We start from the raw sequence: 21,961 nt of genomic DNA on the forward strand, positions 1-21,961 counted from the left end.
GAGTATGGTGAATGTTAAAAAGGGAGAAATCAGACTGGAATTGAAAATTTGCATGTGTAAGTAATAAAGAATTGACTTCTAGTTATAGAAAAGGTGGTAGATTTTATATCTGTTTTATCAAAGGTCCCACTTACTGGAATGTTGTTAACTTTCACTTGGTATTCGCCTATAATGTTATGTTTAAAATTTTATTAAACATTTTCAATAACATGTAAAAAAAATTTTAACAATCATTTTTTAAACTTTGAATTCCAAATTCTCTCCCTTCTCTTTATTTCTTCTTTATTGATTAATAAACCTAGAAGTGTCTTCCAGAGAGCATCATCTATGCCTCTGTTTGGGGTACTCACTACACTTTCAAAGTTCTCCACCTTCTGGAAGGAAAAGAAAACCAGGATCAGTCAGAAGATCCAATTTCTAATCTCAGATTCTCTTCTTGATACACATGTTATCTTGGGCAAAACTTGACCTGCTGGCCCTCAATTTTCTCATCTGCAAAATGAGCATGTTAAACTCAATGACTTCTAGTCCATGTCAACTCTAGAGTCCTATGATCACATGACACTTTCACATCTTCCTGTCTCTTTAAGGAACGTTTCCCAAGGTCATCTCTCCTCTTCTCATTCCCACTTTGGCAACTTCATTGATGTGCAAAAATTCTAACTATGACTTCTAAGTAAATGAGTCCCACATTTGTATCTTTAGCACTGATCTCTCTCCTGAGCTCCAGACTCTTTCTCAAAATATCAAGCAAACAGATAGCCAGTCCCATCAGCATGTCAAAACAGATCTTCTCACAAAGACTTTTCCTATTCAACTACTCTGTTTCTATCTGTGTATGAAACCTTGTTTTTTCTTCCTCCTTTTTCATAAGTCAGTTACTAAGTCCTTCCTGTGACTCTGTTATCTCTCTTGAATATATCCTTTCTTATCTAATTCTAGTGCCCATCCTTGTTCAGATCCTATCACATCTGGGCTATTGAAGGTCTTTTAACAGATCTTCCTGCCTCTATTTTCCTTCCTTCTATTCCTTGCCTTTCCCTTTGCTGCCAGAATTATCTTCTTTATTCATAGATATGTCCTGTACCTCCAAGTTCTTGAAAGTTTCTTAGTCTTTAGAACACAGTTTCAACCCCTTAATACCCTTAATATATAGCCTGCTGGACTAGACCTCTACCTCCTTTCATTTCTGGCCTTATCTGATCCTACTTATCCTCCATATACTCTGTGGTCTCAATTAGACTAGATTCCCTTTTTTCCTATATGTTTCTATGTAGGTTACACAAAGTCAGGTATTTTGTGTTTCTGACAAGGTATCTTAATTTTCCCTGTTCTGTGCCTAGCACAATGATCTGCTTACTGTAAGCACTTAATGTTTGTTGAGTTTAATTGATAGTATAGATGGGGTAGAGAAGGTGGTGACTTGCTCCTACTCTATTTCAAGGACAGAAAGGAGATGGGTATAATTTCAGCAGGAAAAATTTGAGAGTGGCTATTAAGGGGAAAAATCATTCCAGGAAACCCTTGATAAGTTGTATATAAGCATATCTTATTTTATTGTGGTTTGCATTAATGTATATTGCATATATTGTCCTTTTTTAAAAATTGAGAGAGTTATCTGTCAACTAAAACTTATCAATACATTCCACAGACATACTTCAGAATATTGCAAGTTTGGTTCCAAACCACTGCAATAAAAAGAATATTGCAGTAAAGTGAATCATAGGAATTTCTTGGTTTCCCAGTGCATATCAAAGTTATCTTATTAAGTGTACAATAGTATTATGTATAAAAAATGTACATATCTTAATTTTAAAATATTTTATTGCTAAAAAAAAATGCTAGCCATTATCTGAGCTTTCAGCAAGTCTTTTTTTTTTTTTTTTTTTTTTTTTTCCTGATGGATGGTCTTGCCTCTATGGCTGCTGACTGATCAGGGTGATGGTTGATGAAGATTGGTGGTTGTGGGAATTTCTTAAAATAAGACAATGAAATTTGCCGCATAGATTGATGCTTCTTTTCATGTAGACATTCAGAGGCCATTATAGAACAATTAATTGGCCTAATTTCAATATTGTATCTCAAGGAAGAGGGAGGCCTGAAGAAAAAGGCCTAGGGGTGAAGAAAGGCTGGTCAGTGGAGCAGTCAGAACACATAATGACATTTATTAAGTTCACTATCTTATATAGGTGTAGTTCGTGATTCTCCAAAGCAAATAGTAACTCAAAAATCACTAATTGTAATTCATTGTAACATCTAGAAATAATGAAAAGATTTGAAATATTTCAAGTTACCAAAATGAGACACAGAAACAAAGTTTGAACATGTGCTTTTGAGGAAATAGTGCTGATAGGCTTGCTCAACACAGGGTTGCCATAAACCTTCAACTTTTTTTTTTTAAAGGCACTATCTGCAATGTACATTAATGTAAAGCACAATAAAACAAGGTATGCCTATATGCATCTAATCTAAGGCTTTTGGGGGCCATTTTTTTCCCTAATAGCCATTCCTCAATTTTTCCTGCTGAAATTATACCCATCTCCTTTCTATCCTTGGAACAGAGTAGGAATTGGTCACTACCTTCTCTACCCAATTCCTCATAGGTTTAAATCCCTCCTTCATACCTCTCCAAAGCTTTTTTTGTTTGTTTGTTTCCCGATAGGGCACAAAATGCCATTTTTAATTTTTTTATTATAAGGCATCTTTCTAATAGTCATTTGAATGTCCAGCACTGCCTTTCACACATTGGATTGAAGGAAATAAGGTTGGGCTCATTCTTGTACAGAGTTGAGGGAGCATATATCCACTGTAGTCAGAAGTCAGGCAGCAGATGAGGTAAAGAAATCAGGCTCTAATTGTCAAGAAAAGTTAGCTGTAAAGTGACTATGGTAGGAGGCCAGTGATGGTGAACCAGGATGGTAAGACCCTGAAGACAAATCTCTATACTGCCTGGTTGGAGGGCCTTGTCCAGAGATTCAATCCACTGACATTCCTCAATCCTTTAAAAGGGTACCTTCTGTTGCCCCAGATCCATGAGCATTTTCTCCATTATTCAGAAAGAAATCGAGATGCTGCATTTTCTTTTGCGCAAGGAGGTCTTTCAAGAAGTAAAAGGATTTTAGGTTGCTTAGGAGGCTGTTAGCTCTTAACAGTATCTTAGTCTATATCCCTTCAGCCTTTGCTCCTAACTTTTGAGGAAACCCTTATCCCTTTCCTCAGCTGCAGCTTTCTTCTCTAACTGGAGGCTGAGTTAGATTTTCCTTGGCTAGGTCTGAAGGCCTAGGCTGCAGCCTCTCTGTGTTTTTGGTCAAGCTGCAGCTGTAGCCCAGATCTTTTATGTAACAGGCTCAGGCTCACTGCCACAGTGAGGCAGAGGTCGGGGATGCTCCCTCCTCAGGCTTGTCTGATCCAGGGCCACACGGTTCTCTTCTTTCTCATGGATGAGCTCCAGACCTCTAGGAACTCATAGCAACCTGTAAATATTGTGTGGCAGCAGGGAAGGAGAATTCAGGAACTTTGGGCATCCATTTCCTGCCTTTCTGTCTCTAAACCAAAAGATCTGCTCTACCCATGGAGCATTCTGGTCTCTTCAGGATTTCTTTGTGTTAAAGGCTCTCATCCCATTCAGAGTAAGAATGTGGCTCTCCCTTCAACTTAAGGGCCCCAGCTTGCTTGAGTTTGGCATTGGAATATGAGTGCCTATCAGAGGTGACAGCAGTGCCTATTAGCACTGATTCCCCTCAAAATATATGTGCAATCACGTCATTGTTGAATGACATGGTTCCCAAAAGAAACCATTTGGAGGAGGTTGGAGTAGGGGAAGCAAGACCCATGAAGCTTTGGAAGCTGTGAAAGCCAAAGACTTAAAATTCAGTGATGATGCCGGGGTATATTGCTTAAAACACCCTAACGGCTGTTCCCATCTACCCCAAACCTTTCTCTCACCCTCCACCTTGTCACTTCAATCCGTTATACTCTCTGTAACTGGGATAGGGCCTTACCTCTACCACCCAAGAGGAAGCAGCTGTACCCTGTATCTTGGAGCACATCTGCCTCTGCTTTCCTGGCTGCTACATGTATTTGCAGCAGGGCCCAAAGCAGTGGCTGAGGGCTGGGTTGCCCAGCCCTCGTCACATTTCTAATCATGTAGATATTTTCTGAAGTAACTGCTGCCTAACCCAACCTTGATGGCAGCAAGCATTGATTGAGCCCCTACTGTATGCATAGCTGCCAACATATGGCTGAGACTTGCTTTCAGCTGAAGTCAGGGTTAAAAACTTTCAGCTGACTTTGACTACAGTAAAACAGTGAGCAGGTATTTCCTGCTTGATCCCATAGGAGCAAAGTTCTATATTATTAGACATTTGGGGCACAGTGAATTCATCACTCTTTCCATTACCACACTGCCTTTAATGTAAATAGGTTCCATCTCTCCTATCAGACTTTAAACAGCTAAAAGCAAAGACTATGTCTATCTTTAGAATTAGGATACCTGGATTCACATCCCAAGGGTGACTCTTGCAAGCTATATGATCTTGGGCAATTAATTTATGTATAAAAAGAGGATAATACTTTTACTACTTAGGTCCCAGGATGATTATGAATAAAGTACTTTGTAAATAGTAGCATATCATATATGGATGAAATGATTGTTAATAATTATATGATAATTATGACACCAGGATGGATGGATTCATGGGAATAAGTGTGTTAACTAGGGGAATGGATACGTTTAAATTGTGCACCTAGAAGAGTAGCTTAGGTTAGAATAAGAGATGAAGAAGAGGAATTGTTCCAGATGTGTGGAACAACTTGGGCAAAGATTTTTGGAAGAAAAAGAAGACTAAGGATTCTAAGAAATCTACTTATATGGAGCAGGCAGACTAAGTCAGAATGAAACAGAAGCTGAAAGCAGATGGGAAAAGACTGCCTAGTTGTTAAAATCTTAGAAGGCTGTTTTCAGATATGGCTATGATGCAGTGAGATCAGTAGAAATCAGAAAAAGTTCCTAGACCCTGAAAAAGACGTTTGATTTTTTTTTTGAGATTGTCAACAGGTAAGCTCTGAGCAAGGAGCAGACATTTAATAAAAGGATTTTTATAACTGAAAAGGTATATACTTGGATGATGTGAATCTGCACTTAAATCCCCCTCTTCCCCATGTACCTTGGCTAAATAAATAGTAAAAGTGGAGAATCTCTGGCTGGGCATCATTATTTCCATCCTGGTCTGTAAGGGTTTCTGTGAGCATATATGAAGTGTCTGTCAAGGATTTCTCTTTTGGAGCAAGCATGTAGTCTCTTTTCCCTCCTTTGCTTCTCCTTCTTCTCAACAGTTTATTAGCTAGGGAGAAGTTGCCCAGTTATTATGGATTACTCCTGCCTGGTGAAGGGGCAGGATTGGTAGTAGCCCACATATTGTTTCTGGGACTACCCCCTCTGTCTCCTTGTTGCACAAAGCATTTTGTCTTGTACAAGAGATAAAGAGGAAGTGGTCTCACCACAGCTGAAACAACTATTTCAGAAAGTTCCTTTGGTGGCCACCTTCTTTTGTAGATAGGACATCAGGGTACCTGCCCTTCCTCAGCCCACACAGGTTTGCTCCCCTTCCCAGTTGTTTCTAGAGGGTGTGGATGTGTCCTCCACTGGTAGGGCTGCTTCTGGACTGACTCAGCCCTTCTGAATAGATCAATCTGGCATTTCTCAAACATGAGGGAAGGGGAAGGCCAGAGGTACGAAGTTGACTATGGATTGCTTGAGGAAATGTTTCTTTCCTTGTTCATCTTTTTACCTTGTTTTCTGCTCAGCTGCAACCCTAATAGCACTTCTTTCCCCCAAACCAGTGTTGCTATGATCTTTTTTGGGGGGGAGGAGGGTGTTTGAAACCAAGAGAAGAAATTACAAGGTCCTCCCTTTCATACTGTGGCAGCATTTACAACTTACTCTGTGGGTTTGACACTTTTGATAATAGGATGATAAAGGCAATGGAGCCAAATGAAAAAAATTCAGAGGACTGTTGCACAAATTTGTCTTTTGACTTTTTTTTTTTTTGCAGTTTTGAGTTTTTCTCTCCCTTATAAAAACATGTATAGGTGTGTATATATGTGTGCATGTGCGAGTAAGTGCCCCCCCTCACACACACACAGAGGCATCTAGAAATGTGACATACTGGACTTAAGAGTCCTGGGTACCTTAATAATTTCAAGCAGACTCCTGGTCCATGGATTTCTCAGACTATCCACTTTCATTGGATGAATGCTGGCTCTGCATCAAACTGTATTAGCCCTATATTAACCCAACTATTATTTTATTCCTAGGTCATACTACAGTACCATAATTAATCATAAACAGAATGGAGAATGGGGCCCTGACCTTGGAGAAGGCACTAGAACCTTTCTGGAACTTTCTTTTTCTCTGTCAAAAAAAAGTGGTTTGGACTGTTATCTCTTAAGTTCTTTCTAACTCTAAATATGCTCAGTGACCCTGGTGTTTGTAATAGGGAAAAAGATCTTGCAGAAATCTACACATTCCAAACTGGATATCCCCATGACATCTAAAACCTAATATTTCCAGAATTTAGTATATATGTCCTCGTTGTCTCTCTGGTTAAAATATAAGTTTCTTAAGAGTGGGGATTCCTTTGTTCTTTGTATTTGTGTCTTCAGCACTTAGTACTATGCCTAACACATTATAGACACTTAATGAATATTGATTTATTGACTTGGTTGATATCCCTACCCCAATCTCTTTGTGTCTCTTCTGGGTTATTTCTAGAGCAGCTCTTCTTCCTTCCCCACTTCTCCCAATTAAACTCCTGCAGACAATTATTGAGCTTCTGCAGCTCTGGGATTTCTTAACCTGCAAGTAAGTCTTCTAACGTCTGATCCATGTCTTGCTTTGCAAAATCTAAGTATCATCTGCACTTGGTGACGACACCACCAGACTGTCACATTTGTGATCAGACTGAATTCTCCCCTGTGCCCTGGTGATAAAAATAAGTCTGCTCTGGTGCATTGGTCCCCTTAATGAGGAATATCTTTTTAGCCAGGCTGTACTATTCCTCAACCCCAGCAGATTTAGGACTGTTTAGAAACAACCTCTTCAAAGTGCTCTGAAGCTGAGAATTGCAAGCCTGGTGATCTCTTGGTTATGGCCAGAAGGTCATTGCTTCAAATTGGATCTCTTCAGTAGCTTTGACTGTTGTCCTTTTAACAATCAATTCATTACTTCCTGGTCCATATCCCATTGTTGGGCACTAGCATGAGACCCAGATGAAATAGGCAAATATCATTCCCATCCAAGAGAGACAACTTCTACCCTTAAAGCTTTGAAGAATAAAATACATAAAATGGACTTAAGAACACTTACACAGTGGCATATAAACAAACATTGGGAAATAATGACCTAATTGAGTCTGTTGGTACAAAATGGAGATGGAATAAACTAGCCATCAGAGCCAAGTAAGATGTGCTAGGGCAGGTTTCCTAAAGGAGGCAAATGGAGAAAGGAAGAATAAGACTAGATAAAAAGCAGCAAATGAAGGAATCTCAAGTGGGAAAAACAGAGAGTCTGATCTGTAGGGGGGAATACAGGGCAGGTTTGCTCAGCTGGGGAAGAAGTTGGGGAATTAGCTGGAAAATTAGGAAAGGAGCAGAACTATGAAGATTGGGCTGAAGAGCAGAGATTTTGCCTATGTAATTAGCATTAGGAACCTTCATCAGTTCCTAAGTAGAGAATATATAGGTGTCCAAAAAAGTGTTTAAGAAAAAAGATGAATCTGTATTTTAGATTCTTCTAGAGTTCTTACTAATAACCCATATCTGCTTCTTTTCTCACATAACACACCAAGAAAGAAAGCAGATGAAGAAGGATAGATTGTAGAAGACATTGAATAAAATAGGCTACTATTGGAAAAGCTACCTGGAGAAGAGGGAAGCTAGACTATAGCTTTGGTGTTCAGCAACTTACCCTTAGAAGCCATTGCCACCTTCCCAAATGTAACAGAATTGGGTAAGCTTCAAGGTTCCTTCTGACCCTCTCTATAGTCAGGATGGGATAAATTTCTAGATTTCAGGAAGGAACAGTCACATTAAGTGTCATTTGTAGACACCTTAAAGGAACCTCCTAGTTTAGAGAAGCATTGGGAAGCCTAGTGAGTTTCAAGATTTTAGTTTACAAAAAAATTTAGCTAGCAAGGCCATTAAGTGATCAGAAGTGTCAGAATAAATATGTCCTCTGTCTCTTATTTTTGTTTCTAAATGTTTAGGTCTAACCTCAACCACAGGATTCCACATCTTCTCTAGAATGTCCCACTGACTTCTTACGCTCTCTATCTTCTCTAATCCACACACCTGCCAATGTCTTTCCTAAGGCACTGTTCTGATTATGTCACTGTCCTTCTTGAAAAGTATCAATATTGTGTATCAAGATAAAATATAAGTTCCATAGTCCAGCAGGGCTTTACAAACTTGGCTGGGCCAGACTTACTTTTTCAGCTTTTTTTAGACAGTATTATTTCCCCTTAACACATTCTTTATTTTACCAAACTAGATTTTTGGCTACTCTCCAAACTCTCCAAAATATCTGCCACCTCTTCATTCAAGACCCCACTCAGGTGCCATGTCTTCCATGATACTTGACCTGTCTTCTCTCCCCAGCCCTAAACCTTTCCCTTTCCTAGACACTGAAGGTGTTAATTCTACTCCTCAGATTTTTACAGAATTCTTTTACTAGTATTTTTTTTGCCTCATAGTATCTTGTAATACATACATCTGTCAGTGCTTTGCCCTTCACACACACACATATATAGCCACATAGAATATAAACTTCTTGAGGACAAATGCTCTCATTTTAAAATCTTTGCATACCAGCACTGGTGTCTTTTATATAGTGGGTACTTCCATAAATGTTTGTTGCACTAAATTAATTTTAGGTTAGGGGGTATGGAAAGCATCCTTAGCTCCTAGATATTGACCAGTGAGGGGATGCCTGTATGTTTTAGGGAAGGTGTCTCCTCTGAAACAAGTTTGAGTGAGATCCTGCTAGATGAGTATCTGGGAAGTGAAGGGGAGAGGAGACAAGATCCTCCTTTATAAAGTGGTAGTCCATCTTTGTTATCTTGGTCAGCCTCAAAAGACCAACTGCTGGAGTAGCTAGATGGCACTCATGTCTTTAGCAGTTTATCCATAGAAGTTAGAGAGAAAATAGGACTGCACTGGAACCCTCCTTTTAGTTGGGAAGTGGAGGGACTAGAGGACATGCATATAGCCAAAAACCTTGTCAACAGATACTTGAAGATAGAAAGCCTAGGCATGAGGCTCTGCCCAGCACTGCCAGTAAATTGTCCTTTGTTACCTGCATCAAGCCCTCAACTAAGAGGGAATTTGCCTCCTGAGGAAACCCTTTCTATTTGGATAGTGCTTCAGGGAAGCTTTCCTTTATAAGAAACTGAAATCTGTTTCTTTCAAATTTTCACCTATGGCTCCTGTTCTGCCTTTCTGGAGCCAATTAAAACAAGTCTGACCTCTCTTTCAGATGGTGGGCCTATGGATCACAATTCTCATGTCCTCTCCCTTTTCTTCATCCTATATATATATATATTTTCTACATTACCCCACCCAGTTCCTTCAAAAGATCCTTATATGAAATGTCTTGAGGCTCTCCAGCTATTCTGATTGCTTCTCTCTGGATGTGTGGTTCCCGAAACTCATTAGCAAAACCTGACAAAATAGCTGACAAGCATTTTGTGCGTTCTGGGAGGTAATAGACACTAGTAGTAATGGAACCAAGACTTTATATGCTCCCCTTCTATTAGGGAATCACTCCCAGTCTAATTGTCTTACCATCAGGAATTCTTAGACTAGTTGGGGAATGGAAACACATAAAAATGTCTGCTTAGCAAGTCCAGATGTATTAAGTACAATCTGAAGCTTCTGATGTAGGAGAGGATTTAGAATCTCAAAGATGTGAGGGGACTGAAATGGAAACAGATTATAAAAGGTTTCTCCAAAGAGGTCTGGGAAGGAGGTGGGGAAGGTTCCAAGGATAGGATGGAGGACTTGAAGTGGGACCATACTCAGTGGATCCTGAAGCCAGCTTCAAGGACCTGCCTGATGCCCAAGGCTGAAGAGCTTTCTGCCTCTTCTTGCTTCCCCCAGCCTGCCATAGGAGCTGGTCCACCTCACTACATTTCTCTCCCTCCAGACACCCCTGTCCTGGCATGAGCTGGAAGGTGAGCAAACCGGCTCCTGCACCCACAAGCGCTCTGCCTCCTGGGGTAGCACAGACCACCGAAAAGAGGTAATGATCACCTTTCCTCTCTGGTCAGGGGATCTGCCCCTTCTCTCCCACCACCCTTGCCCCATGGAACCGTGCCTTCATCACAAGTCTTCAGAGTGTTCCCTGTTCTGGTTAGCTTGCTTCAGGCCACCTACTGACTTCTGCAAGCCGACTCCTATCCCATTGGCAGGATAGGAGTTCAGACCTTCCTGCCAAGCACAGGCTAGGCCCAAAGCAGCTAATGCTTTCCAGGAGCCAAGTACAGAGTTTGAGTCCCAGTTGGTCTCCTCTTTATGACTCTGCAGCTGGAGCCAGAAAGCAGTTCACAAAGAATTAAGCACTGGAGAAAGACTGGAATAAGGGCCCTGGGAACTGACTAACCCCCATAGTGTTTATTACTTAACTGTGTATCTAGTCTTTTAAAAAAATAGCCAAAAGCAGTTACCAGCTCTGTTTTCCCTAGCCCACCCTCTTCTCTGGTTGCTAAAAGCAGTGAATTTAAATAAAGAGCCTTAGGCTAAGATTCTAGGGTCCTAGGGCCAGCTCCATTCTCTCCAACAAAGCACTTGCAAACTCCTTTTTACTGAGATGGAAGATATAGTATAATGGAGATAGATGAAAAAGTACTTTAAAAATCCAAGAAACATGGAAATGCATGGTATTATTAACATTATTTAATTTTCAGGTTAGGTGAGGGACTTGTCAACATTCAAAAGAACCAATCACAATAAAATCTCTTTAGTCACCTATACAAAGGAAGGAAAGGAAGTCATGGTATAGAGATCTCAAGATACTGAATGATCTATAATCATTTTGGAAAAACTTGGGAATGCATTCTATGCCTTTGGGGTATCATTTACCTTCTGGATTCTGTTTAATTAGGGCTAATATGAAAATGAATACTCATTTTCTGAATATATACAATTTGAGAACTTTACAGTATGCAGCTGGGTATTTGCTGTGCAGAAGGGGGGGGGGGTAAGTGAAAGGAGAACAGTCTGAGTACAAGACATTTGTGACTGATAATTACAAGCCATGACTATCTAGGGATAATGGAAGCCAAACACATCCCCTGAATTCTTTTCTCAATAAAGAAAACTTGTCCCTTTCTCAGCATGATTTAATGAAAAAGCCTTGCACTGAAACTTTGGAAAACCTGAGTTCTAGCCCAGCCTTTGCTATAGGACTCTAGATTTGTAATTGGAAGGAATTGCAGCCTCCTCCTCTTATAGAAGAGGGGACTGAAGGCCAAACAGGTTGAAGTGATTTGCCATGGCAGTAAATGTCAGAGGCAGAAAGGTTTGAACCCATCTTTCCTAATCTGTCCACTGTGCCAGCTACCTCTGTGAGCCCTCTCTCCTCCTGTTGGACACAGAGCAATTTTACCCTCTTTAACTCCAGGACAGGGCTGCATTAAAGACCAAATGACCTGAGTGTGATCGTGCTCTGAGGAGTGAAGAATGCTCCATGACTGCAGAAGAACTGTTTATCATCCTTAGGGGTAGAAGGACTCTGTGCCCTGTAGTCTATTGGATGAAGATGTCAGCCTGCACTCTTGGGTCTCTTTAGTAATTGATAATTGATGTTCAGAATGACAGTGACCCTAAACTGCCTTCTTAGTCAAAGAGCACTTCAATATGACATGAGAGCCAGGTATTTTTGTTGGTGTTCTCATTCATTGAAAGCTGGTGATCTGGATGCTACATAAAGCAACTATGGAGTTAATTTTTATATTTTGGTTAGTAGATTTCCCAATCATGTGGGAGAATAGATAGTTTACTATTTTATTATCATTTGTTAGTAATACTCCCCTTTGTGAGAGCTGATTTAGTTGAGATTGAAGGACCTTCAATCTATCTCTTAGTCTATTTGACTAACATGTTAGAAGAATTCTGAAATACAAAACTAGCATCTTAGCTTTAAAGGGTTCCCAGGGCAGTGATGGGAATCAATTCCAGTCCTCATGGGCCTCTTCTAGGGGTCACTGCATGGCTGGGAGGGATACTTTGGTTCTTCTTTCTATGTCTGACCTATTTTTCTTCTCTGGTCTACTTTGGGCTGTCAGATCACCAAACTGAAGCAACAGCTGCAGAGAACAAAACTTAGCCGGAATGGGAAGGAGAAAGAGCGGGCCTCCCCAATCCAAGGAGACCATGCTGTTCGAGGAGCACTGAGGGTATGTGTCAATACTAACTTATTAAGGTCCCTTCCTGGCTCATTCTTCTTTCTCTCTATGGGCATGGTGCTAGTCCTAGCTGTGGGTTTGGTCCAGATCCTTTTCCCATTATATTGCATGTCTTTGTTGAGGACCAATGGTCAAATAATTGATCAAGATGGAGATTTAAGTTCTGTCCCTGATTCAGTGGGTGATTTTGGAAAGTTTCTTTGTTTTGGCAGGATAGGAGTTCAGTCTTCAGTAAAGTGGTAGTAATGGTACTGCCCTTTCTACAAGGCTCTAGCTTCTCTGGGCCCTTGACATTGGGGAGCATTTCTTCAGTTGGACACAGGGTCTTCAGCATCCTCCATATCACCTTAAAAGTTCTTCTGCAACCCAGATGTTGACAGCTCTACTACTGGCTCTTCTCAGAACTTTCGGTGCCCAAGCAGACAGAGGAATTAGAAACTCCAGATTCTGAAGATATATTCTAACTAGAGCCCCCTTTTATTCAACTCATTGGATTCATTTGTTTTTCTCTTCACCCCCCCCCAACTCCCAGGGTTCCCCTCCCAGTTTTCCCTCAGGTTCCCCAGTCCTTCGACTTAGCCCCTGTCTGCACCGAAGCCTGGAGGGACTCAATCAAGAACTGGAGGAAGTGTTTGTAAAGGAACAGGGTGAAGAGGAGCTGCTGAGAGTGAGTAGTGTTTCTATTCTTTTCAGCATTTCCCTTAGTCCCACAATTTTGAGCTCAGGGTTGTGAAAAAAGCTGGAGCATCTGAATTCAAAGAGCAATGAACTGATCCTTGAGATGCAGGAGCTATTAACTGTCAGTCTAAAAGTTGGATTGATTTTCTCCAACTAAAACTCAAGTTAATTTGTAAAATAACAAGAAGAAATCAGGTCAGGGTGTGGAGGAAGGTATAAGGCAGAGTTTTTGTCCTCTACTGCCTAGTTGGGATGTACTGCATTGGAAATAAGGGAGGAAGAATGGTTACAAAGCAACGTACAAAAACAATTGCAAAATTTTCTAACCATGTCAGAATCAGGATGGCTGTAATGAGAGAGAGCTTTTGAGTGGCAAGCTGAAATTTTTAGAGGTGAGAAAAAAGATGCAAGTTATCAGCTGAGCCAGGAAGAATTTGACTGGTTTAGGGTTATAGAAGAGATTTGTTTTTTTGGAGATGAGAGTATATGGTGTGCAATAGTGAGAAAATAAGGTTGAGATCTTAGAGAAAGAAGATAGTAGAGTGAAAAGAGGTTTGAACAGAAATGACACGATCCAAATCATATTTGAGATAGGAGCTGTGAGGAAGGAATATCAGTTAGGAAGTAAACATTACCCAGACTTTGAGGCCAAGAGTGTCTGTAATAAATTTGATGAACTGATCATTTCTCATAACTTTTCCCTCTTCCAGATCCTGGATGTCCCTGATGGTCACCGTGCCCCTGCCCCTGCTCAGGGTGTCAACAGTGATTCCTCCCTTCTTCCCCTTGAACCGGGCAACCTTTCCCTCTCCCCTTCTTTGCCTCTGGCATCTCCTCAACCCACTGGCCAAGCCAGCCGTTTTGAACCCCAAGCTGTAACTGAGGAACTGACACCTAACCCCAAGGAAAAGGGTGAGTAAACAGGATAACAAATAGCAAAGCTGGCATGGAGATTGGAGGGACATCTCTTTCATTGCCCACCAGTTAGCCTAAAACCTTGCCTCTCTGCCTTATCAACCAATCATAAGCTATTTATGACTCATCTATTTATTCTGATTATTATGTAAACCAAATTGGTATCTATCTTTTAAGAATATACAGTTCAACATGTCACAAGGACAGACAAACAGAGAAGACAGGCAGCAAGCAACCATAAAACAAATATATGTGTTTGCATTCTGAATAAGGAGAGAATCTTTGCCCCAACTCCTTCTCCCTTCCAAACTTCCCTGTTACTATCCAGGACACCACTGTCCATCTAGTCACCCAGACTCAAAACAGGAGTCCTTCTGTATTCTTCATTATTTCTTAGCTCCCATATCCAATTGGTAACCAAACCCCATCACTTTCAACTTTGTAATGTCTCTTGAATATCTCTCCTTCTCTGCTGTCATCATGACACCCCACTGGTGCAGGCCACTGCTTGGCCCCCTGCTGCAAGTCTCACCCCACACTAATCCCTCTTTCCACTCAGCTGCCAACTGATTTTCCCAAAGCTCAGGTTTGACTCTCCCAGTCCCCTACTCAGTAAATTTTACTGCTGCTTTGTTACTTCCAGGATGTCATATCAAATCTCCTGCTTGAGAGTCCAAAGCCCTTTAATACATTATCCACGTATGCTGTCCTCCCTTCATATTTATCAAACAAAACACTCCATCTCCAGGCCTCAGGCTTTTCCACAGCCTGTCCTCAGTGATTGGAATGCTCAGCCTCTTCATCTCTGCCTCCTGGTTTCCTCAGCTTCCTTAAAGTCTCAGCTAAACCTTCTCCCCATCCCAAGAAGCATTCCCAATCTCCCTTAATACTCGTGCCTTCCTTTTGGGAACTCTTTCCCAATGATGCTGTGTCACTTGTTTGCATGTGGTCTCCCCATTACCCTGAGTTCCCTAAGGACAAGGCCTTTACCTCCCCAGACACAGCCTGGCACATAATAGGTGCCTAACCCATGTTAGTTGACTAGGGGGAGTGAATATTTTTTGTTTAAAGTTAGATCATGGGCTTTATGTTTAAAGTTGCTTCTGAGAAGTTTAGGAATACTTTCTAGAAGAGGGGGTGGATTTCAGAGGCCATTAAAAGGGAAAAAAGATGTCAAACTGGCAGTCAAGGCAGTACAAGCTTGGGCAGTAACAAGAAAGCAAAGGCTTGCCAGTGCTGATTCCCCTTGGGCTGGGCAAAATTGGCATTCCTATGGATGTAGATTTGCCATCTTTCCCTCTATAATCCCCTTCTATCTTCTGAAGCATTAGAAGAGAATTTGTGCCATTTCCCTCAATGCTTGACTGACCATCCTGGCTCTTCTCATTTTAGCATCTTCTCCACCCCGTGCAGTCCAGCTTGAGGATGACGGCCCATCTCCAGTGCTGGCCTTTGCCTCATCCCCTCGGCCCAACCACAGTTATGTTTTCAAACGGGAGCCCCCGGAGGGCTGTGAGAAAGTCCGGGCCTTTGAAGAAGCTCCGTAAGTTATTCAAAGGGAAATGGAAGGAGGGAGGACTATTGATGGTAAAAGGGGGATGAAAGTGGAGGAGGATCCTACTTAGCCTCCTCTTGGCAACCTCATGTTGAACCCTCAGTTCTTCCAAGTTGTCATTTTTTCTGTGGCCAGTTTTTTTTTTATGCCTGAATTATAAAAATCTTTGTCATCTTTTTCTGAATACTTCTTCCCCTGTACAGGGCTGTTAGGCCAGCAGATACTGAAAGGGGAAAAGATTCTTGTTTCTTCTAGCCTTCTATCCCCAGTGAAGATGTCATATGGGGCACAGAGACTTGCCAAAAAAAATGGAGCCTTTCATTCCTAGCAGGGAGGAGTCAAGGCAGAATTAGACTGCTTTCCAGTTCTTCCTGGATGCTTCCCCACCTACTTATGCTATTTGAAATCTCATAACCAGCCAACTTAATCACAAATAAACACAGCCATTTCCAAAGTTGAGTTAGGAATTTCTGGATGATCTGTATTATAGCACTCCTTTCTCAGCCAGGAGAATTGAGAGATAGGCTTGCCCTGTCCTACCAAGCAAAATCCCTAGCACTGACCCTTGATTACCAGAATCTTCCATCTAAAGCTTAAAGTGTCCTCTAGCATAAAGCTGTCATCTTACAAATGAGAAAACTGAGGCTTCAAAAGGTAAACTTCATTTGCCCACCTTCACAAAGACAGTAAGAGGCAGCAGATTAGGCTGGCTCCAAATCCACTCCTATTTACAGAAACCTTGTCCACTACACCAGGATGAGTCTCCATTGTTCCTTTATGGTTCAGCAGCTAATGAAGAATTAACCCCTGACAGGGAGGGATGGGACAGGTAAGGAATATTAGGCCTTAGAGTTTTTGTGAAAGACTAGTAAAGGCCCTCAAGGTGGCCCCTGTGGTGTGGAAGGAAAGAGAGTTCTCCAGTATAGGACTTTAGGAGTAGATACTCTCTCTTTGCTAAAAAGGTTTTACTTCCTCCTAAGAAGAGTTCTTAATATTATTCCTATGTGGTAATTAACAGCTGGAGGAACAGTCATAATGAAGGGAATAGATACAGTTGATCCAGGGAGCAGAAGCAAAAGCCACTAACCCTCCCTAAGACCTAGCTGTCCCTTGTATCTCAGAAATCTCCTGGAGATTGATGGGATTGAATGATTGATTATTCCTCTAGCATTGACTGCCCTTGGTGTCTGAAGGGGTTTTAGCCCCTGCAGGTCTGAAAATTGTTTTTCTCTTGGGTCCTTTTTTGGGTTAATTTTTTTTAAATTTTAATTGATATATTTTGTTTCAATATAGCACAGAAATTCTCAGTTGAATTTTTTTCAATCCATATTTCCTGAAAACAGTTCAGTAAAACATAAGAGTGTATGATATATCTTCTGTTAGTGTCTACACAGTTCTAGATCTACCCCTAGAATATTGGGTTGTTGATTCTCTTAGTCCTTTCATTAATTAGCTCATAGAATTAGAAGACACCTTGGGGTTATCTGGCTTGACCCTATGTGTCTAGGGTCCCCATTTCAACCATGGGTCAAGATCTCTGAAGGCGAAGATTCTACACTTTCCTTTGGCTATTTCATCCTTCTTTCCTTGAGGAAGTTCCACATTGTATCTTCCTCTCCTATTTAGTTATAATTTCTAATTCCTTGATTCTTTTCCTCTTGAAAAATCTGGCCATATATTCCAGAGAAATATTTGAGCTTGTAATAACTGGCATCTTGGCATTGAGTTCCATAAGTCTAACTGTCCTCTCGCCCCTAACTACAATATATACAGCTGTTCCTTTTTTCTCTCCCCATCCTCACCCAATCAGTAGACTTTTCCCAACTCCTTTTATGTGGAGAAAATCCCTGTGTAGGTTATCATCTAAATGGTGCAGGAATCATGGCATGGCAAAATTATAGTGGAGTTCCCTCTACCATAGAGTCCCTGTTTGTTCTTCCAACCTATAGAATATATAGATATAGATATAGATATAGATATAGATATAGATATAGATATATTTTAGATAGATAGATAGATATAGATATATATAGATATAGATATAGATTTTAGATAGATAGATATAGATATATATAGATATAGGACCTTCTGGTTTCTGCTCATTTCTTCCTTACCTCAGAGAATACTTTGGAAAGCATAGAGATGTGAGTTGGTATTCATTAATAAAAGTAATTCTGGAATCAGAATAATAGCCAATTATGGAAGGTGTTAGAACTTCACTCTTCCTTTCCTGCTAGATTTTATTTTCTTAAACAAGTCTTTTCAGCTCTCTCAGCTGTTTCATGTTCAGGATTTCAAAGGACCTTTAAGTGCAAAGCTCATGATTATCATAATCATCCCTTCAGTTAATATTTTCTCATCTGAGGTCATCATTTCACAGTAAGCCAAGAGAGTAGAGCTGATTCTCCCCTTACAGGGGAGTAGGGAAGCTACAGTTCAAATGAGGAAACTTGTCCAAGATGACACTGCCAGGTTTAGGCCTCATCACTCCCTGACCCATCTGATGTCCTAGGGTTGCCTCTTCTACCTTTCTCACCCTTCTTCATCAGGGGACTTGACCAGAGCACAGAGGTTGTCAGTGGGATGGCTCCGAATTGGGTGTTTGGTACAGAGAGCCTTCCCACTGCCCCAAGACAAGTCTACTGTGTTCCTTTTTGGGAATTTAAAAATATTCAGATGGGGCCGTGTGTGAACCTCACCCTTTTCAGATGATCTCTAGAATGAACAAACCTCAATGAGGACATTTGTCCCTATCTCTGATTTTGGGCCACCTGAACCTGGGGAGATCACTTATGGACCCCACTTTTCATTGTCTCAGGAAGTTCTTCCTGTCCAATTTTAATCCCTCTTGATCCTACTCAGACTCTATTTCCTGTTTTTCAGTCATGCCTATGGGAAGATGAAAAACAGAAGGGCCTAAAGTCTCTGTATGCTTACCAAGGCACCATGAGCTCAGAGAGAAGGATAAGCTTCCCTTCTTCTCTAGCTCTGTATTGGTTGCTGCTTTCCTCAGGTCACCCATGATTTTCTCTCTTTCTCATTCTCTCTCTCTAGGTCCCTCAGTCCTGATCTGACCTTCCTGCCTTCCTGCCCTGACAAGAACAAAGTCCACTTCAACCCGACCGGTTCTGCCTTCTGTCCTGTCAGCTTGGTGAAGCCCCTCTTCCCCAGTATGGGCTTCCTCTTCCGAAACTGCCCCACGACTCCAGGGTCCCCTTGCCCTGCAACAGCGCCGAGTCCTTTCTTGACCTCTCCTCGAAAGGACCCTGATGCTCCCAAAGCCTCACCACTACCCTTTGAACCCTGGCAGCGCACCCCACCCTCTGAGGAGGCTGTGCTTTTCCAGAGTTCCCTGGTAGTCTGAGAGGCTTTCCTCTCACCCCTCCCACCTTACCGTGCAGACCAGTGCCTTTGTGGCTGGCTCCCCCTCCCTGGATGGAGACCCCAATCCCATCCTCTTTTGGCCTTTGAGCATCTTCTTTTGTCACAGCTTAATACCCAGGTCCCTGTTTGTGTTGGGGACTGGCTCCCGGGAGGGGGAGGGGCCTGTCTTCTCCCTTGGGCCCTCTCTATCCCAAGCATGTGAGTACCAGACAGCCCCAGAGGGAACACTTGTCCCTCTCAGCAACCAAGGAAGCTGGCTTTGGCTCAAGGGAGGGGGACGAAGGGGACTTGAAAAGATCCCTTCCCTTTCCCCTGCAGAGAAGAAAAGCATCAAGAGAAAGCTCCACTGCCCCCCCTTCCTTGCACCTTGTCCCTTGTGTGTCCTCCCTCTTCCACACCCTTCTCCTCGGAGGAGTGGATTGAAGCGACCCCAAAGCCTCGACCAGCCCAGCTGCGGGCAGAGGGGAATGGAGAGTGTTCCTGGTGACCTTGTCATCTCTCCTTCGTCCTGACGAAGATTTTTGGGGGCCCCGGCTGGCCCGCCCCTGGAGCCTGGGGGAGGCCTGGGAGGGAGAGCTGGTGCCTCCCCTGGGGGGCGAGGCATGATGACTGAATGTACGCTGCTGCCTGCCCTCTTGCCTCTCCCAGGCTCAGGTTGGATTTGAAAAATGCCTATTTTTCTTGTATTGATGTAGAAACTCTATTTTCTCCCAAAGACACTATTTTTGCAGCTGTTTGAAGTTTGTATATTTTCCGTACCACAGAGCTTACACAGAAATTGAAGAGGAATGTTAATGTTGGAATTTCCTTGTCCTGTGTTTAAAGGTGGTTTTTTTGTTTTTGTTTTTTGCAGATCTTGGTGTTCATAGTCCAAATAAATAAATATTCCCAGCCACCATGGACCCTGTAGATTCTTCTGGAGGGTTGGGGGATTCAAGGGAAAGATCTTTTGTTATTCTCACCAAGCATCACGTTCAAATTCAGGAATTGGGTACAAATTAACAGACCCAGTAGGTGGAGACCCACAGAAGTCTACCTCTGCTGAAAATTATCCTTTCATATCCATAAAACTGGGGAACAAAGCATGAAATGAATTCACCAACCTCTTAATCTACACTACAAATAATGGAGGGAGGCAGCATTCTTTTAAGGCATGAACAGCTGGATAATTTCAAGTTGGAGAGAATTTACTTAGTGCACTTGAGAGATTTGCTCATTCATAATTTTGGTCAAAAAGTTATGATGGATCTTATCGGTTAGTAGAAGGAGCTGCAATTCAGTGGAAGAAAGATAACACGCTGGAGCCAGTTCATCTCCTCTTTCTGATGTTTACCCCTTTGGAACCTTGTAAAAGGAGACTTAGACTAACTAGGCCCTGAGGTCCCTTGTATCTTGCTCTTTGCATCTCACTTCTCTATTGTCTTCCTCTTAGCTAGAACATAAGGCCCCTGAGAGTAAGAGACTGTCTTACTTTGTAGAATATATTCCCTACACCAGGGGTCCTCAAACTACCGCTGCTGAGGACGTTTATGCGGCCAGCCTGGTTATGGCAAAGTCAGACGGGAAGTTCGGCCTAAACTCGGGTTAGCAACGCACACTTCCAGTACTGGGCTGAGGGGCGGAGACAGTGTGAGGCGCCCCAACAGTCTGAGGGACAGTGAAGTGGCCCCTATTTAAAAAGTTTGAGGACCTCTGCCCTCCTTAACACAGAACCTGGCACTTAGGAAATGTGCTGAGGGACTAGAGTCAGATAATACAGCGCTCCCTATCCTCAGGGAGTGTCGTGGGGAAGGGCACAACACCCCAGGTAACCAGGATGCAGAGATACTGAACAAAGAGCTATCTGTAAAAAAGGGAGGGGAAGTTCGGAGAGGATGGTCATGGGAAGTTTTCTGAGGCTGTAAAAGGTGGGCACGGAGCAAGTACAGAGAGGGAGGACCTTCCAGGCACAGAGAAGCCGCCAGGGCAGAGGCTGGGAAGGCCGGGCCATAATCGGGGACTGGCCAGCTAAGCTTTGAGCTGAAGCCTAGTGCCTGGCCCTGAATATCTGGAATTTCGGAGAAAACAACTGAACACACACATAAAAGCAGTTACAGAAAGAGGCGGCCTGGGCCCAGCCGGGAAGGCTCCTCAGAACAGCAGACTTGGGCGCCAGCGGGCTTACACGATGGAGTAAATGCTGAATGGAGGATGCAGGGACACCGCACAGGACTGGAGTCTGTACCGGTTTACAAATAGGAGGCCAAGCTGTACCCAGGGGCTTCTCGGCGAGACTGACCAGTACTGCCCTCCTCCGACTGGAGGGAGAAGGGGGACCTCTCTGCACCCAGGGCTCTCCCACGGCCAGTGGGCTGGAGCGAGGAGAGCCCTTGTTCCAGTCATTTGTGTTCGGTCTGGAAGAGTGTTTGGGAGCCATGTCTGTTGGATTGAAGCAGCACATAGCAAATGGCTGCAGAGAGGTGCTGTGGGGGCTGAGGCGGGCGGAGCAGGAAGGAGGGGCCGCCTCCCGAGGCTCTAGAATAATAAAATGACGGCGCACTAAATCTTCGGGGCAAGCGGGCCGAAGTCAGGGTGTGGTGCTGCCCGGCGCTTCCTTCCTTCGGCTGAGAGGGTGCCAGAGGAGGAGGCGGCCACGAGCGGAGAACCGAGCTGCAGCAGCGCTCAGCCCAACCCGCCGTCTGAGGTTCAGAGCAACTGAACATGCCTGTGGTGGGGGTGGGGGCGCCCTGCAGGAACACGGAGGCCCGAAGCCTGCGCACTCTGACCCCTGACCTCGGCGCCCGCATATGGAAGCTCATGGGGGAGGTGTACAAGGAGGCGGGCACCGGGCTTTGCGGGCCCGGTCAGTTTCATCAGCCTAAAGGTCATTTAACCCTTCCTTCGAACCTTCTGCGCCCTCCCAGGGGCTGTGGGGAAATAGGCGAGCACGTGCTGTGAGATGGGAGGAATAATGACATCCGCCAACCGC

At 42.9% G+C, this 21,961-nt stretch overlaps 1 protein-coding gene across 2 annotated transcripts in view; it reads left to right on the forward strand.

Moving 5' to 3' along the window:
- Nucleotides 1-19,888, forward strand: part of FAM117A (family with sequence similarity 117 member A) — a 49,353-nt gene extending 29,465 nt beyond the window's left edge. The window contains exons 3-8 of one of the 2 annotated variants that reach the window (XM_074261193.1): nt 10,202-10,297; nt 12,342-12,452; nt 12,994-13,128; nt 13,850-14,051; nt 15,447-15,597; nt 18,664-19,888. In XM_074261193.1, the coding sequence (XP_074117294.1) occupies nt 10,202-10,297; nt 12,342-12,452; nt 12,994-13,128; nt 13,850-14,051; nt 15,447-15,597; nt 18,664-18,973 (1,005 nt within the window). In that variant the 3' untranslated portion in view covers nt 18,974-19,888. The remainder of the gene's footprint in view (nt 1-10,201; nt 10,298-12,341; nt 12,453-12,993; nt 13,129-13,849; nt 14,052-15,446; nt 15,598-18,663) is intronic. The other variant, XM_074261194.1, reaches the window with a different exon arrangement.
- Nucleotides 19,889-21,961: the final 2,073 nt, after the last annotated feature.

This window comes from Sminthopsis crassicaudata, chromosome 4 (genome assembly GCF_048593235.1).
Source record: "Sminthopsis crassicaudata isolate SCR6 chromosome 4, ASM4859323v1, whole genome shotgun sequence".
NCBI lineage: Eukaryota > Metazoa > Chordata > Mammalia > Dasyuromorphia > Dasyuridae > Sminthopsis > Sminthopsis crassicaudata.